The sequence below is a fragment of the Manduca sexta genome, chromosome 6 (genome assembly GCF_014839805.1).
Source record: "Manduca sexta isolate Smith_Timp_Sample1 chromosome 6, JHU_Msex_v1.0, whole genome shotgun sequence".
Classification (NCBI taxonomy): domain Eukaryota; kingdom Metazoa; phylum Arthropoda; class Insecta; order Lepidoptera; family Sphingidae; genus Manduca; species Manduca sexta.
The window spans coordinates 6,312,335-6,331,588 of NC_051120.1; the positions used below are offsets into that span (position 1 = coordinate 6,312,335).

At 35.6% G+C, this 19,254-nt stretch overlaps 1 protein-coding gene across 6 annotated transcripts in view; it reads left to right on the forward strand.

Moving 5' to 3' along the window:
* Positions 1 to 17,973, forward strand: part of LOC115447287 — a 56,400-nt gene extending 38,427 nt beyond the window's left edge. For 3 of the 6 annotated variants that reach the window (XM_030174290.2, XM_030174292.2, XM_030174291.2), the window contains 8 exons: positions 5 to 212; positions 750 to 795; positions 1,111 to 1,196; positions 1,277 to 2,102; positions 2,189 to 2,875; positions 3,290 to 3,485; positions 4,293 to 7,628; positions 7,930 to 8,156. In XM_030174290.2, the coding sequence (XP_030030150.1) occupies positions 5 to 212; positions 750 to 795; positions 1,111 to 1,196; positions 1,277 to 2,102; positions 2,189 to 2,875; positions 3,290 to 3,485; positions 4,293 to 7,600 (5,357 nt within the window). In that variant the 3' untranslated portion in view covers positions 7,601 to 7,628; positions 7,930 to 8,156. Of the gene's footprint in view, positions 1 to 4; positions 213 to 749; positions 796 to 1,110; positions 1,197 to 1,276; positions 2,103 to 2,188; positions 2,876 to 3,289; positions 3,486 to 4,292; positions 7,629 to 7,929; positions 8,157 to 8,249; positions 8,373 to 8,463; positions 8,641 to 8,814; positions 9,060 to 9,391; positions 9,550 to 9,717; positions 9,873 to 10,315; positions 10,437 to 10,653; positions 10,777 to 11,076; positions 11,296 to 11,382; positions 12,072 to 12,215; positions 12,390 to 12,775; positions 12,872 to 13,865; positions 13,963 to 15,052; positions 15,280 to 15,401 lie in introns of those variants that run through there. The other 3 variants (XR_005113776.1, XM_030174294.2, XM_030174293.2) reach the window with 3 other exon arrangements.
* The last annotated feature ends 1,281 nt before the right edge of the window (positions 17,974 to 19,254 follow it).

Genomic DNA, 19,254 nt, shown 5'->3' on the forward strand with positions numbered 1-19,254 from the left:
ACAGGTCAAGATGAGGAAAAACTACTAGGTTCGGTGCTGCTGCCTTCATACAAAGTGTCGGCTTGTTCAAACGAAGACAAGGTGCTAAGGAAGTTTTCCTTCAAACTAGAGCATGCAAATATGAGAACGTACATTCTTGCGGCGCCGGATCAGGAATCTATGACGAAGTGGGTGAAAGCGCTGACCATGGCCGCACTCATGCAGACTCCTAGGTAAGCTGACCTTACAGATCGCATTAATTATTACTTTACATTATGTTCATTCATATAATAATGTAGAAAGTGCATTTGATATTGGTGTGCTATTTAATATTATTATTCGGTATATTCTACGATGGATTATTCATTAGCTATAACCACAAACATAATTAAGATTATGATTATTTATGATTACATATTATAAAACGAAGTCCGCTACTCTATCTGTCTGTTGTTATTCATTTTCTCAAAATCTACTAAACGGATTTTTATGAATTTGGTATGGAGATAGTTTAAGACCCAGGGAAGGTTATACGATATTTTCTATCCCAGGAAAATATATGTTGGGACTTTTATCCCGCAAATCTCCTTCACACGGGCGAAGCCGTGAGCAAAAGCAATTTTTCTATATTCCGTTATTTATATATGAAAAAAAATCTCATAAATATATCATAAATAAAACTGATTTCTCATAAGAAATTATTAAGTATACATTAAAAAAAAAATACTTTGAGTATATCCAAACATTACCTTGTATATTTCTATTTCCAGTGATCCGCCACAAAAACACGGCGATCGGGCAGCTGCTAAAACAGAGGTGAGCATTATTGTGTGCACGGTCGTGTACCGTTGCAGGTGATAGACTCGTTTGCTAGAGCGGAACCAAGGACAGCACTTATGAGTCGTTATAACTGCGAATCACACAGTAAATGATACTATAAATTGATTGCACCAGTAATAGCCAATAAAGAGCCTACTTTGAATTAAAAAAACCTAATTTTATGGCATTAAGGCCATATTCTACTTTAAAGAGATATAGTCTGAATATACCTAAATATGTTCGTTATGTTTAAACTCTAAAGTAAACAGAACTATACATCTTCATAATTTACATTGTAATGTTTATTTTTAGGATGGAGAAGAAATACCAATGTATGCCAATGCACCGCCAAAGCCAAGACGTTCAAATGAAGGTTACAACTCACCCAGTCCCGACATGTAAGTAATAAGGGATGCATTGCAGTATTGTCCTACTAACAGAACATGTACTAAATACCAATCCATTCACTACATTACAGGTACGATCCCAACTACGACTTACTCAAAAAGCCAACATTACATTACAGTCAAGGCACTAGTCAAAACCGATACTCGGAACACTCCAACTATCCGAATAATCCCAACCAAGAATCGACATACACGCGGAGTCCACAGTCACCACCGCCACAGCAGCATCACCAGTATCCAAAACGATCATACGATACGCATAACTTATCTCTACCACTGACTAACACCATCAATGATAGAATAGATAATCAACCTAGTACTTCATCGATGCACAAGTCTGATCCACAGTCGCCTTGCTTTGATAGGAGCCGGAAGCAACACGAACAGACACAGGAGAACAAACAAGATCAGATATACGAACGACAGCCGCAGAGAAATCCGTTCTTACAAGACGTGACACCGCAAATTGAAAATCCTCCTAAAGAGCAAAATGTGCAAAATAAGACTTCACGTTCTGATATGGAGCAAGAAAGAACTCACTCAGTTCACAATGAATCGTACAATGAACCCCAATCAGTTCCTAAACCTATGGATGCTGCTTATAATAGAGATGTATATGGAGAGCTAAATCCTAGGATTGTGCGAGCAAATAGTGCAGCAAACGAGCGATTACTAATAGAGAGGCGAACACCAGATGCGTATGGCAGATCGACTGCTATGTCTTCTTATAATAAAGAAAAGATAGGTGATTACGAAGATGTGTACGGCTCTTGCGGTACAGAAAATGAGTACGGGAAAACTTACGCCAAATCGCCTAATCCCTCTCAGACAAGGGATAATGTCAGTATCTCAAGTCATCAACATCAAATTTCGCAACAAAGTGCGGCTGGAAATTATGTAAGTTGTATTGTAAATATGTATTGTTAGGATTTTTGTTTAAGGATTTATATAAAAAGTAAATATATGTTTTGTTTTAATTTTAGCCTCAAGAGAAAACATTCAGTGGACCATCTGTTTTACGGCGGAAAAAGATGCAAGCCAGTGGAATACAACCGCCTATGCCGAGGCCACACAGTGCAGACTTTTTAGAATATGAACAGCGAAATGAGATGCATAACAAATCAATGCCTGCTAGAGCTGCATTAGATCCTCCGAGACAACCACAAAGACCTAAGTCAAGTCTCGACATCAACTCATATTACGATCCTAGTTCGGACAGATACTATTCAGAAGAAAGTTATGCTGAAAAGATGCGCCAATCGGCTCAGTATTTGCAACAAGGTTTAGGGCCACGGAATATGGATATTCCGTTAGCCAAATATGCCAGTGGCTTAGCCCAAAAGCAACTAAGTTCCGCGTATTCACAAATAACAAACAACAACTATGAAACTGAATTTAGTACTAACCGAGCGAATCGTGACAACGTAAGTTATAATTCAAAGAGTGATATTGAAGGATTGAATTCTAACTGGACTTTGAAAGAAAAAGCTATAGGAAGCCAAAAAGACTATTTAACCAGAAGTGGCAGCGTTATGAGCGACGGATCTAATGTTAGTGGTTATATTAAAGAAGCTAGCAGATACGATTTGAACCCCGATGGCTTTATGAGATCCGCTAGTGCACGATTGCCTTCCACAAATGAAAAAGAAGGAGAAAAGAAAGTTCAACAGGTAATTTTGTTAATATATATGTTAATATTTACTAAATTCAATGGTCTTATTAACTCTGGATCCAATTTTCAGATTAGGAACTTGAATAAGTATGAGTTTTGTTGTACATATCATGTGTTACATATTATAAACTCGGTGTCTCATAGGCGCAATAGTTGTGCTACAGTACTACGCATTTATGTAGTTGATAACAAAGTATATAAGTTGTAAAGGGGACTGGAGAACTAAAACAACAATTGTTTAAATATTATTATAACTAGCTAGTGAGGATGCGAACCGTAACCCGTGTAATGCGGTCACACCGTACAAATAGCTGTACTGCAACAGATATTCGCAGCTCGCGCCAAGCTATGTAAATATGATGTTTTGGATGTTTATTTTCATCTAAACGGGTAACATTTATACGTGTTACAGCGTGAAGAGTCGATGAAGCGATTGTTAGAATGGAAGCAAAGAATGTTACAGTCGCCTTTGACGAGAAAGAGCACGCCAGCCACGATCTCACTTGCTCGATCACTGAACCACAGCAGGCAGTCATTGCGTTCGGATCAATATAAAGCCAAGACGTACACAAACGCTTCCTATAACAGCTACTCTTCTGATGATGAAGGTATGTTACTACGACATTGTTGTACAAATTCTCATTAGTAGATTTTTAGCATGAAAATTCGGGATTCCATTATGATTTAAATTGTTCCCATTAAAAATAGCATGGAAAATATGATTCTGCATGATCAAAGATTCGTTGTAAATGTGACATAGAAAAGTCCTCATCAATAGTCGTTGTTAATCAGTGTTGATCTAATTATTGTTTTGTCATTTTTTTTTGTAATAGAGACAAAACAGTGATTGGGTTAATCATACATTAACAATGGTTATTGGCAAGGCATATAATGTTTAGAAGTAAGGAAGATAATAGTGAACATTGCGTTAATTATTTATTAAATACTGTTTAATATTTTTTAAATTGTAGTTTCCATATCCTATATCAATTATAGATTTAAATGTCATTTGATATTAAATCATCATTCTCTCATGTCTACTTTTCTCATATCGGTTACCATTTAAAGCTATAAAAATGCCATAAACTCTATGTCTTATTAATTTTATTCAATATTTTTATGTTTATATTTTACTATTAGTCCTTGACTACCTGCAACGCGTTTAAATGACTTAGCTTTGCGGTGAGGTACCTTCCTGCCTGCGGGGTTACTGCCACTAACATATCTTCTTGGTTTAATGTCGGTGGTGGGTTAGTCATTTACGGTATACGTATCCAGTAGTTTGTATGTTCTAACACAAAAGACCATGTGTACTAACAGGCTGTGGTGATCATTAAAAAGAGTTTATATTGATTAACATGTATTGAGCAATTACTATTGAAATAGTAATTATCGGTTTCACTTTTGCACCTCAGAGGAAACATCGGGCACTGATCTGCAAAACCCTAAAGATATGCAGGCAGGAAGGTCTCACAATGTGAACCTAACGAGTCCAAACATTATGCGACCCATAACCTCGCACGCATCCTGCGCTCAGGTTGACGATTCAAATGAAACTAACGTTAAAGAGGAGGGGGCAAATAATCAATTTATTGAAAACACTTACGAAAATATTTTTTGTACCATATCGGTGCCTAAAGTAAATTTAGATGATGACAATGATTATGAAGAGACCATTAGTAATCATGAGAATCTGGAAGATGTTGGTCATCTAAATGACTCTATGATTGGTGACGGCTACGAAACTCATGAAAGCGAAGCAGAATCTGAGACTCAATTGGAGTATACTGATAATGATCTTGACGAAGTGTTATTAGAATCCGACCATGACGTTTCGAGCAGTGGCCGTGATTGCGATAGCACACTTGTCAATAAAAATAACGGTTCCCAAACACCAGAAATACATGTAGAAGGACCCAACAATAAACCATCTACACCGCCTGTATTTATTCCGGGTGAAAATCATTATTTGCCAATGAGCCCTAGAAAGACATCTATGATTGAACTACCTCATCAAAGTATACTTCAAGATATTATCAACATTCATGATAAACCACATACACACATCCATGAAGACAATCCTTATGTGGAAATGAACATGAACAATGAAGAAAGTGACGCACAAACATACGAGATAGTTTGTGTTAATGATAGTAAGCCCGAGCCAGTCTATATGGAACTTACTAATGTTATAAGTGAAGTTAAAGCGGAAACTATGAATGGAAATTTTAGGCTTTCATTAGATACGGCATCTAATTTTGCCGATACCAAGGAATTAACTCTAAGGCGGGGACCAAAGAATGATAAAATGATAAAAGAGAAGTACGATTGCTCCGATGCAGATGATGAGGCATCTAAAGACATGTCTTTAGATACGCCTTTTAGCAGATTTAGTATTTCCGATACCTTTAGGCCAGCATCATATTATTTGAGTGGTAGCAGTAATGTAATAGATATTCAAGACAGTTCTGACAGTGAGATTTTTCCACCTCCACCAGTACCAAGCTCGCCGCCTCCTTGTGAAAATTTGTCGGACGAAGCATTGTCGAAGTACATATTAGATAAATTAGATAAATCGGACATGGCTCATGATAACTCAATTTTGAAAATGTTAACAAGTGAAAATCAGAAAATGAACACAGTTCGACGAAAGGCGACTTCATTGATGATATACGGAAGTCCCACTTCTATCCATGATACTTTATCTAGAGGAGAGAAAATTCGCAACAGCAGGGCCAGTTTACCTAATGAAAGAAATAAGGCTAATGAAACGCCTATTAGTTTAAATAACACTACGGTTGATAACTACAAACATTCCGTTAGCATTGAAACAGATTCATTAAGAAGTTATAATGCAGATAGAGGATCTTCTAGGCTGTCGTTAGAATCTGATGTTAGTAGTAAATTTGATATGGCTCCTTCAAACATATCTTCAGAAGTAACAAGTTTGAATGATAGTGATTTGGCTATAGATTTCAGACATCCAAGTGGATATCGAGATTTGGAAATGATGATTAAACGAAGACCACTCTCGGATGACTCGCTGTTTGAATTGGCTGATAATGAATTTCCTGTACCCAAAGATATTAGCATGAACGTAGATCTAGACAAATACTTAGATAACTTACAACCTAGCACAAGTGATAAAAATAGTGTACCTGATTCGTTATTATCTACCACAGATGTTCCTTGTAATAATGAAATTAGAGTGTCACCTGCATTACCAGCGCCCCATCATGTACGATCTTCAAGCACTCCTGTGAATCATACCACGGTAACAACTGATCATGGTAACAGACACTCTATTGGGACGCCATTTAAACATATAAGCGAGCAAACAGCGTCCTACGGTGCATCAAAAATTTTATGTAACTCTATAGGTGTTTCGAAATCGCCAATATCATATTATTGTAAAAATTACGACGAAGAAAAATTGTTGACTAAAAATCTTAACCGTGATAACTTTGCTGATAAAATTAAAGAATTTGAAAACGATAAAATACCTCTCAGGTCTCAGAACGAAACTAATACTTCCTCGACATCTACTGGTTTCCATAGCAGGGAAAGTTCTACTGAACATAGTGCACCTTATTACTATTCTGATTTATCGTCTCAGGAACACATCAATGTTTTACCTACTTCGCATTATCTAAAAAACACCAATTTGCATCGTAAATTAAATAATCAACGACGAAGGGGCCCCATACATAAAAAAAGCGAGATTTGTCATATACATAATCCAATCCGGAGTACTCAGCCATTCGATTTAGCTGCAACAGCTAAGAGCGTTTCCGTAGAATTTTTGAGCGCGGCTGATAAAGATCCAGAAATAGATATGAAAAATATTTATGAATCTACTGGTGGAAGAAATTCTAAAATATCGGAATCAATGAGTTTAATATCAGGTCTTGGTAGCAAAAGGAATTCAAGCAACAATAGCAATATGGAAAGTTTATCATCTGATTGTAATGCTATAAACAACAGTTCTTTAACAAAGCTTTCATCTACGAGTATGTCGTCACATTGTAGCGGTAATTCTTCAACGACTGTTTATTATGATGCTGAAGCAGAAGCTCATGCATATGAAAATGTGATATGCCAAGGTGAAAAACATTGGGACGAAGATTCTTTGTGGAGAGACAATCTAAGACGAGTGTCTCACAGGCACGCCCGCTCTTTGGACGATTTAGACACAGTACCTGCAGATTCACCATCAACGAATAGATTGAACGCAAATTCTAACGTCATGAATAGTATAAAGCGTGTAAAGAAAGATCATCCTCCAAAATCGAAGAATGTTACCTATGTAAATTATGAATTTCAAGCTCGAGGTCAGAGACGTAGGGAGAACGGTAGTTTACAAAATAATTTAAGTGAAAAAGATTTAAAAATAGATGAAAACGATGTATACGTGAGTTTAGCAGAAAACGCTGAAATCTATTTGCAGCAGTCAGACGAAGGTGTTTATGAACAATTGGCTATAGAGTCCTCTAATTCAACCGTTGTCATGCAACCTTTAGAAAGCAAATGCGGGAAACTTCCACAAAATAAAAAGAAGTTTGAAATAGATAGGGAAAAGCTTCGTCAATGGGATTTAATGTCAAGTGGTTTAATAAAAGATAGGGCGGGATGCGTGCGAGGTGCGGGCGCATGTGCGGTCGTGGGTGATGTCGCCTGTGATATGGACCCTGGAACTGACAGTGCAAGCAATGAAGGTATCTAACATTCTATGGTCCAGTAAGGTACACTATGTAAGTTTTATTTCTTATACGATATACAGCAAAGCAAAGTCATTATCTAGTGTAAATAATTTGGCATTTTTATGTATTTATCATGACATAAAAATAATTTTAGCATAATGCATCGGTCTAAACACGATAAGGTGTATAGCAACACGCAGCATGTTTTTAACAGGAATGTAAATTGTACATACTATTAAATATTACTAATATGCAAGTTGACACTTTATCATGTTTTACCATATTTTTTCATTATATTTTAATTACAAATTATTTTGCTTTTGGTATCATTTGCATACTCTTTTATTTCCAGCTTCTATGACAATGTTAGGGACAAATATAGAATCTGTTACAAATAATAATTCAACAAATCAGCAAGCATTGTCCAAGAAAGCTTTTCTCGGAAGTAACACGTCTATTGGGAGAAACAGTAGAGATGCTAATATACCAGTGCGTGCTGTGAGCCCAAGGGTAAGGTGGGTTGAGGACAAGTCAACCAATGAATACAACTCGCAACAGATGACATCTTCACAACAAAACGTAAGTCGTTCTTCTTATAGGTACCATCATACTGCATTTTTAAAAGTGATGTCAATTGTCGACCTTATGTTTATTACTTTTATAAAATTCCAGTTAAATATACTGACTGCAACTGAGGATTCATGGTCAACAGCCAGATCTCCATCAAGAGCTTCTCAACAACCTATCAGTGCTGTGACTCCAAGAATCCGGAGGAACACTGAAAACGAGGACTTGGTATATTCCGTTCATAATGGCGTTTTATTATGCTTACATTTGTGTTATTTTTGTTTACTCTATTGTTTGCTTTTTTATTTGTTGTGATTAGCAAAGACGAGCTCAGCAGCACGGGCAGAATGAGCAAGTGGGTGAGGTTCCTACTGCTGGGGAGCTTTTGGGTCGGACGCATGAGGAGTTGGTACTGCTTCTCATTCAGTTGAGGAGACGTCATGCGGCGACGTATCGGGCAATCGAGCAGTGTTGCGCTCAAATTAGTAGCATTGAGGTGTTTGTTTATTTTTTGTTATTTGTTTGCTTTATTTTAGATTTTTTTAATTATTTGTTTTGTTTGTGTTTTTTACATTTTGATTAATATTATCAGATGACTTTTGTTCAAGAATAAAACAAAACCGCGTTTAATAAAATCGAGACATTTTTAAAAATAAAGTGTTACTTTCAGGATTGTATAAGTTCTTTGAAAGCAATGGAACGAGAAGAGAGCCTGAAACGATTGGAACAACTTAAAATCCAGTTAATGGAACTAGAACATCAGTATGAGAAGAGCAAGCCTTTAGTACAATTGGTTGATAACATGGTGAAACTTGGCTCTCTCTATAATAGGCCGGGATCAACAATCGAAAGATTAGAAAGGAATCAAAGATTAAGGCAGAAAGTATTGGCTGAACACGCATTGGAACAACAGAGGTAAGCAAGTTTCTCTGATGGTACGATATTTGTATCCACTCGGAAAGCCATTATCGTACGCGGGTATAAGCCCACTATAGTGGCCCATGTAAGTTGCGTTCCCGGAACCAGCCTGTGTATATACGATTTCAAACGGGCCGGCATACTTGTGTGCACTAGCGAGGGGTAATCATTTATCCTTACTCGACACTATCTGGGCCCTACTAAACTTACCATTAGGTGCAGTGGGAAATCAAACTGGCTTAGACTAAAACTATATTGTGTTTCTTTCGTATGTACCTGTTTATTATATTTTAAAATTAAAGGAATTTCCACAATTTTAAAACTTTCAGATGGTTGGAGAGTGTAGCAGCTGGCAAACCATTGGAGACAGAAGCAGCGAGGGCGCGGGTGGCTGAACTTTGGGCGTTAGAACAAGAACTCGCTGACGAGGCTGCCATATTGCAGGGATTGAAAACTGACAAAGACACTATAGACTCTCTGCTTACTGGTAAAATTTATTTCATTATTATTTGTCTGTAAATTTATTTTTTCGTTCAAATCGCCCATGTTCTCGTGACGTTCTTAGATATATTTATTTATTATTTTCATTTTTTTTCCTTTTTCAATTACCACTACATACTTTTTAAGTTAATTGTGATATTTACTTCTGTTATAGGTGTCCGAAGCAAACTGGACACTGTCCATAAGGCCGAACTGGGCCACGAGGGTATCACTCAAAGGGGTCGTAGAGAGGGCGCCACCAGTAGCGGTTTGGAAGCGGAGTTGGCGCGCGTACACGCTATGTTGGCGCACAATTCTAAGGTTTATAAGGTTTTCGTCTATATCCTTGCACTTTTTAATATAGATTTGATATTAATTACATGCACTATGCACTAGTGTACCTCTAAAATAATTGACGTGACCCTCGTGATCGGGTTGGGAGATTTCACTATTAACTTTAAGGTAGAAAAGGATTACACAGATTCTAGAGAATTAGAATTCTAATTCCTTTTCCTATTATTATAAAGTGTATTATTATATACTATTTAATCATGCTTGTAGCGCATTGGCAGTGTGTAAATTTGTATTAATTAAACCAACATATTTTATTTATTATTTATGAGCATTATAAGTTGCGATGTCATTCGACTTTCCTTAAGTTCGTGCCGTAGTATTACAGCCTTATACATCATGCAAGCCTATAGTGTTGAAAGTTTGATAAATTCTCTTTGGCTGATATTTATCTCACCTTATGAATGTTACGCGTATTGTAGAAGTTGGAGCAGACAGTGGCGGACAACGCGCGGCTCGAGCGCGAGCTGCAGCAGCTGCGGCGCGCGCTGCAGGCCCGCCGCGCGCATGCGCCCGCGCATCCCACCGCCATGCTTGAGGACGGTGTGTGCTCTTATTATAAACCTCATTAATATTACATTAAGTGATGTATAAGGCGATATTCTGCTGCAGTTCACCGTGATTGTTTTCATCATAATATAACATAATGCAAAACTTCGTTATAAATATTATCTAGTAATCATTATTATCGTAGCAATATTATCATAAATTTTAATTTACATAACTTAAATCATGCTAACAATTTCATTTAATCTTACAGAAGTTACTCGAGTGCAACAGTTAGTATCGGCTTTGCAAAGGCAGCGGCAAGAATTGAGTCGCGCAGTCAGACATCTGACACAGCAGTCACACGCGTTGCAGAGCACGCATGAAGCTGCTCCTGGTGAGTGAAACAGAAAAAGTAACAGTATAAGTAAATGTAATGTTCTCAAAAGAAATGTATTTATTGTTAAGATATTGTTTACCGTTGCTAATGAGATGACTGAACATACATACTTACCACCAATTTCAGCCAGTTGCCTATTTAGTAATCGATAACTAAACACAGGTCTTCCTTAAAATTTCCAGACTGGATTCGTTGAAAGCGGCTTGCGTCTAGCGCCTTATGACTTATGCACTTTCATCTAGAAAACTAAAACTTAGACAAAATAAACTAAATCAAATATTACTTATATCTTTCCAGGGAAACGACGCCCCATGTCTTCTTGGCAAGAGACCAACCTCGACACAGGTCATACTATCGACCACGGGCATTCAGATTATGAGGGAGACAGGCCTCTTCTACCACCAGGACATTACGAGCCAAGCAACGTAGACATGCCTTTATATGTGGACACCCGACCCGCCGGAGTTGAAGTCACCTCGCCTCTTACTAGCGAGGATATACAGCATGGTGGTTTCGGTGTGTATTTATTAACCTTTGAATGATATAGGAGTGCCAGCGATCGCGACTTAAATAAATTATTTCTAATAATTTTAATTATTTCAGGAAACTTGTCTAACGTCGAGAAGCAAGAAATCAAAACAGTCCGCATAGTGAAGAGAGAAAGTGAGAGACGCCAGCGAGATCGTGAACGCTCTCTCCAACCAATGACGGATTGGTCCAACAACATCACAGCAAACCTCGACCAATTCTTGGAGGAGGAGCTCGTGCAATCCGTGAACTACTCACGAGCCTCGTCACTGCCAAGAACGGATTACAAATACGATTACTATAGAGCACAACAAGAGCAGAACTACAGAATGAATGAAAAGAACATGGAACTCAGTCCCAAATATGTTTCAAGTCCATCTTTGTCGAACTACGATTACTCTAGAGACATATCTTCGTTAAGCAGCAGCTACCACAAAAGCTACGACAGATCTGCATACGATAGAAACGTATCACTCTCAACTCAATACTTAAACAGCCCTACTGATAGTTCGAGGACTTTGACTAACGACCCAATGTCTAAAACAAGCAGTATTGTTAGTTTGACAAGGTCTAATATGGAGTTGTCACCCATATTTAAGAGCGAGGCAGCAAAGCAGATTATAACTGAGGTTTCCGGTGATACGAAGAATGGATCTTTGCACCGGAGGCAGGTGCCTAAAGAAAAGCGGCGGCATTACACAGCTCCTCATCATTTGAGCGCGAAGACACTTAACGAGATTCCGAAGGATTCTTATAATCAAGATGTAAGTGTTATTATTGCCTGTATTCCTATGAAGCAAGTGAAGTGTTTCAATATCATGAAATGCATTAAGTGGCCTTGAGTTTAGACATAAATACCTTTTCGATGGGTGATATTCCAATGTGATGTTCCGTGTTGGGTATTGCAGAAGCTGGGCCGTTCGCTGGACGACGCGGACATGGAGCGTGCGCTGCGCGGCGCGGCGCCGGACGTGGTGCGCTCGGCGCTGCCGGCGACGCTGCGCCGCGCCGACAACGCCATCGACCAGCTGCTCGCCGCGCCGCAGAAGATACTCATACCCGAGCGGTACATACCGGAGAAGGTAACTGTCCTGCCTTACACGCTGGACATGGGGGCTACTTGTTAATCAATAATGATTACATTGTGTCTTCATTTTGATAATCGGAACGGCTGTGTTGAATCCCGTACGCTAGTATACATTAGTTGTGCCGTAAAGCGGCGAAGATGTATTTACAAAACGGAAGGTGTCTACTTTAACTGTGTCATGCTTTTTAAAAATTGCTTTCATTTATCAAATAATAACATATTAATAGGAAAAATTAATAAGATTTAGTCATTTGAGAATTGGTGGAAGATCATTTTATTACTTTATCTGTATTTAAAATGTCTAATAAGTGTCTTCTGTTGGATTTATAGTAACAATTTGTATTGGTGTATCGGAATTTAACAATATTGCTATTTAAACAGCCACCGGAATTGTCTCCCGAAGAACAACAGAAGAGGCAGGAGAAAGTGGAATCCATTAAAAAGATGCTAACAAGTTCATCCGCTGATCCCACCAAGGTTGGTTATGTCGCAAATTAAACTTACTGCACTGAGTCAATTCTATAATTTTTAAACGAATATAATATCTCATGTCACAAAAAGCCGCTATCATTACGACAAACTATTTTACTTTACCATTACTACTTATTTTCTAATTTCGAATGAGCTTTTTAACGAAAAAACTGTCATTACTTAAAGGTTGATCACACTACTTACTATTGAGAGTATTTTTGGAAATTTTTCTTCTGTGGTTTTGAAAAGTAAACTTTAGATTACACAACATAATTTTTTTAGCACTGCATCTTGTATTTCTCGCTATGCTTTAATTGTTGTACTGAATGATACTTCTCTTCTCATTGCACGATCATCTCTGTCAGTGAGTTTTAATAAAAATACAACGTCATTTTTAGAATATTATATTATTGTTAGAAGTGTTTGTAGATAAAATTGTTTTTTCATATATTCTCATTTTGTCAAGATTCATCAGCCTGAGATTTCTTGCGTGATTTGCGGCAATACATGCATTTTTTTTTAAATTTACATTAATTTAAAATCATCTCTTTTTTCACCCGTTTGTAATTTCTTACAAATATATTTAACTCTAAAATCATATCGCATGGTAATTTCGATTTTTCGTCATACAATCATATTGTTCAATTGAATTAATGTTAATTCATTACTTCTCAAATCATTCGTAGCTGTTGATATTTTTAAATTTTCTCATAAGACAATATATCTATGATATATAAGTAGGTGTTGCATTCAAAAGTATTTTTTTTGGTTATGGCAATATTATGATTACTTTAAATTCTTACCATATTAAGTACTTAAAGTTATGATACAATAATCAGACAGGGCTTTTGTTTTGAAAGCCATTTGATTCGAATATTAGCTGTCTATATTGCTAAATAAAATTTCATCTACAAACACAAAAGCTTGTATAGCCGCTTCGAATGTTGGCTGTATATAACTGGCACAGTCCTACATGTTGTGCTTGTATGATGATCGTTAGAGCCCGGACAACGACGACAAGAGACAAAGGGAGCACTTGCTGCAAATGAACCAGATACTCGCCAAGCAAGTAACAGAGATGAGCAAAATCATTGCCGGTAAGAATGTTGCTTTATTTTAGTATTGCCAGCTGTTGTTTAGATTTCATGTTGTGTGATGTCGAAACTTGATATAGTTTGAGTTATTCGCTCTCAGATCATAGTTTGTCATTATAGTTTTGTGAATTTCAAGTTTTAGTATCATGAGCTCTATATTTAAGAGAGACGTTTCTAATATTATGGTTAAGTTCGACGCTAGTCACAGCCAGACTTGACTTTGGGTGTATTGAATATTGTACAATCTTGAATCATTGCTAATCGCGGTTTTATTAATAATAGAGAAGTTACATTCTTCGTATTACAGATTTAATTACTCGAGTGATTTACGAGTGCCAGGTGTTACAATACGCCGATAAAATGTTGGTCCACTTACAAAATCTATTGCTAGACTGAAACTATGCGATCATTTGCTCGTATACGCCGAACAATTATAACCTTGTCTCTTATGTTGAAATGAAGAAGATTTCATTGATTTGTGATATTGCTTATTTTGGATTGACTTATACGACTCCGGTATTTGATTCATATTGCTATAAATAGTTTCGATATCATTGTAATGTTATATCAAATTGTAATTTTTGTGTATTTTCACTGATATGTTTTTCCACTCTGCCTGAGATTTCATAAATTTTACGGCCTTATTTAAAATTTTAAATACTATATAATTAATAACACGTGATCGCAATTTGATATTTTTTATATGATGTAAACTTTTTTTTACTTCTTTTTCTTGCACATTTTGGTTTTGCATTATTCTTTTGTGATGTTGATTGGAATTGTCAGAAAAGTACTTATCACTTAATAATAGTATTTACATATTCACACGAAATAATTTCAACACTATTTGTATTATGTTTAGCGATAAGGCACTGTTAAAATTCTTTTTAACTTTTAATCACGAACAATTATATTGATATGTTGAATGGTGATGTTAGAAATATTAATATTTAAAATATATTTTAAATCAAGAATCTTGAATGTATCATATGATTTTTTGACAATTCTTGTGGAGTTATATGTGACTAATAAACACGTGTGTTCACGCATGTAACAAACGTTATGCTTGATGTCGTTTGTCCCTATTCTGCAGGAACCAACACAGAACAAGGACCTTCCGGCTCCAACCACTGATTGGCCACCAACTTACAAATTCACTTAACACGAGATTCGCACAATCACATTTACAAAACGATTTGCTTCCAAACATATAAACTAACACAAATACAACAATTAACTTGCAAGTTGGCTACTCGGACGGTCCTTAGAAGAGATCTGCTATCCATTGTTGCGGCATGGTTTCGTTTTATGCATTTTGTTGTGAGTAGTTTTTTTTTTATTTTACCTGTATTTTGATGCATTCATTGTGAGATTTTGCATTTTCTTCGTTACTCTGCTAGTAATGTTTTATTCTTGTCCTAATTCTATGTTTTCGTCATCAGTGAAAGCGCTAGAAGAACTGCCTCAGAACGATCATGCGGATGATCTAGACGATCGGTCACCTGACGTCGAGCTGCCAATATATCAACAAAGGGACAATTTCTTTACATAAACGTATACACATCAATATTAACGTGTTTGATACCAGTAGGTACTATATCAGTACTAATATAATTTAAGGTAATCAGCTAAAATGGATCTCTCATATCATGCTTCTAGATCGTCATCAGAGATCCTCCACGCTGGTTAATAGCTATGCCCCAAATGTTTGACCTAATGAAATCGTGAACTTGAACGACTCTTAATAGATTGGATAATTAATATGATATTGGAACATGTAATCTGCTTTAAAAATTAAGCGAAAAATGTAGGATGTTCAATTATTATTAGATGATATTGTGTACTCGATTAAAATGTACCTACCTACCGTTTTTGGACTAGATGTTGTAGTTAGGCAAGTAATTTACTCATGAGTAGATATATTCAATATATAATATCTGTGTATGAACATTCTACTTTTGTTATTAATATTTTGATCAATACTAAACATTTTGAAATAAAATGCGAGGAATAAAATAATTTTAGATGAATAAATGAGATAAGCTTACTCTGCCTGATATATGCTTGTATGATTTGTACCATTTGGAACTAACGTTACTATTTAAGGGACGCTTTTATACTTATTTGCGGCGTCATATACAATAATACAGTTCGGTAATGCAATAGGAATTGATTTCTTTATACAACTTGCTCAATTGTTAGGAACATTCCAGCAATAGGTTAATGTTTGTTTCGGCCAGTTACAGTTTTCCCAATATTTATATATTCTGTGACGGCCTCGAAATGTTATTTTAGGATAAGATAGGTTCTTAGACGATGCTGCAGTTGCCATAACTAACGATTTGCAAAAGCACTAATTACTTATAGTTGTGAAAAATCTTAATGCGTTTTAGTATTACATTTTTGTATAGTAATGTATATATTGTATTTTTATTTGCGTCTTTTGTACTTATTGTTTTAAGCAATGTATTCGTAATATGTAGTTGGTCAATTAAATCAGATTCAATTTTGTAGACAAACGAAGTCATTTATGATATAGTGGTAATGCTTCACAATTTTCACCGTAGAAGCAACGAATCGGTAACATTTTGTGATATGAATGTTATATGTTTCGATATCGATAAATTAACGTACCTCACTTGCACATGCTTATAGAATTTGGTAATTGCATTAGGAGGTAGTTTGTGTATTTAATGCCTATGAAAAGCTTTAATTCTTGTGTACACTACAGAAAGTTGTGCATTTGCTATTTCGAATTTAAATGTATCGATATTTATCAGTAACTGTCATTATCGATTTTCATATGGTACAGGAAATGAGCAACGGATCGATGGTGCACCGTCATATTTTAATCGATTCTAATTGTATTTCCCAAGCCACATATCGAAATAGGCAAATGTGCCGCATAAGTTATTTATCATTGAATATACTTTTATTATGTAGGTAGTTGTTAAATTAGTGTCGTTTCCCAAAAATGTTTGCTATTTTTGTACTTGTTGGCACAGAGACAGTGGCACCACCGAGTAACAGTGTTTCTTTAAATAAGCTGGTTAAATATGTAGATTATGTTATTTTGTTGTATCAAGTGTGCCATATTTTTACAAAGTGCGTAGCAGAATCTCGCTGCGTTTAGTATGAAAATATGGAAAGTAAAGTCTTCATGAATAAATATATTTATTATGTAATGTAACCCTTATAGAGCTTACCAATATATAATTAAAGTACATATATAAATGTAGAAATGTACCTATAGACTGACTTGTTTTTTGCCTTCTATATATCCTTGGATTTTTGATTATTTTTTTTTCTATAGTCAATTATATATCCATTAGACTACGTATTTATAAAAGGTCCTTAAATGCTTAAATGTGACTGGATACTGTAACATATAAAGCTTCCGAAAAATTACCGGATTACATTAGTCTGTATACTAGGTATTTCCTCTCTTTGTATACCTTTCAATGTAACTGACTAGAAGGCTGAAACTATAAATCGATTTAATTCTACAAACTATATATAAATATGCCTAAAGAACTAAAGTCACATTATTGTTTTATCTACCTGTTTTACAATCTTTTAAATTTTATGTCTGTATTCGTAGTATTGATTGTTTATCTAATAAACATCCTATTAGTGATCCTATATCAAATTGCTATGTCAAATATTGTATTTTGATTACTTAAATATAATGTAAAGTCAATTTCCAATTTAACTTCAATTTAAAACCAAATCAAAATAACAATTATATTTATTTCACCGATTGTACCTTATGTTTTTTTTGTAACATCGATTTTATAAGGATTGATGCATATCGATTGTATTATCGATATAAAGCATTTGCCCATTGACGATCCAGCGAACAAAACTGTTGAATTATGCCTTAAATAAGTTGTTGTGTAAATACCTACAGGGAATTGTGCATATTGTTTTATATTCCTTCTATCCTATTATACATCTATCCTTGTAATTATAGTGCATATGTTATTCACATTTGAAATAAATACTGTGCTAGTACTGTTTGTTTTAATTCTTACTCAAAATAGTACTAAAGTTAATTGAAAATAACAAGAAATAATTAGTAAATTTCTAGTTAGAAATATTTTACGTTGCAGCTTTCCATAGTGAATTTAATAGGGTTTAATAACAAATAACAAGGCAGAGAATAGTGAAAGAGCTTCTTGAAATTCTAAGAAGACTAATCGGTATATCTTCTTTATCGGAATAATATTGAAAAAAACTGAAAATGAAAAATATTTTTATTTAACACAAAGATCTATACGTAACGAATATACAAGGAATCATAAGTTAAATAATGTGAACAAGACAATAATAACGTTAATCACTTCAAACTCAACGAGAAACATGGTCAAAAACAAAACATAATATAAAAATTCACTAGTTTTCTATCTCTGCTGTCCAGACCGAAGGGAACAAGCAAAGCGTTTCCACTGGCGCAAAGAGCATTACAATACTGGCGCGCCTCTATAACCTATGTTGATTGACAATTCGTGACATCAGTGTTCCACAAAATCTACTTCATCGGGACGGCTGCAATTGGCGAGTGCTACTTTTATGAAGCCAGTCAACAATATAATCATGTATACAGATCGACACATTGAAGATTTATTCATATATTTAATTATATAAAAAATATTGGTTACGTCCAAGATGTCACGTTCCCCTACAATTTACAAAGGGGCCTTATGTTGTTTTATAATTATAAAAATACATCCAATAAATGTGTGTGTTCTATGAATTTGTACAGTAGTTCTTAAACGGGATTTAGATTAGCAAGAAAAGTCATAAAAGATTTTTCCGCCAGTGTTTATTCTTTGTAGCTTGACCTGACATGAACCAAAACTATCGCTTTTTCGGGTAGAAATTATAGTTGTAGGCCACAAATTTTTTTACGTACTCTGCTTGGGAATCGATGACGCGATTAAATCGGTTTTATACTCTAAATACATTTAACTCCTAGAAAGTGGCTATAACATACATATTATGGTCCTGATATCGAGCTTAATATAAAATATAAACATATCTTAAGTAAAATGGCCCTAAAATATCTGGGTGACTTCGGTGTCCCATACACCAGACCCCGAACAAATCGCATAATATAACACTGTAATCAATATAATGCAGGAATTAAAGCCACGACCAATCGTTTTGTAGCCACTCATACTTTTCGTTACGAAGATTATATATATTAATATACTTCAAATATACTTACTCTGTTTTTATTTCCACTAGGCTAGATGAAATCCCATTGACTTTCTATAGCCAAGCGCGATGCTT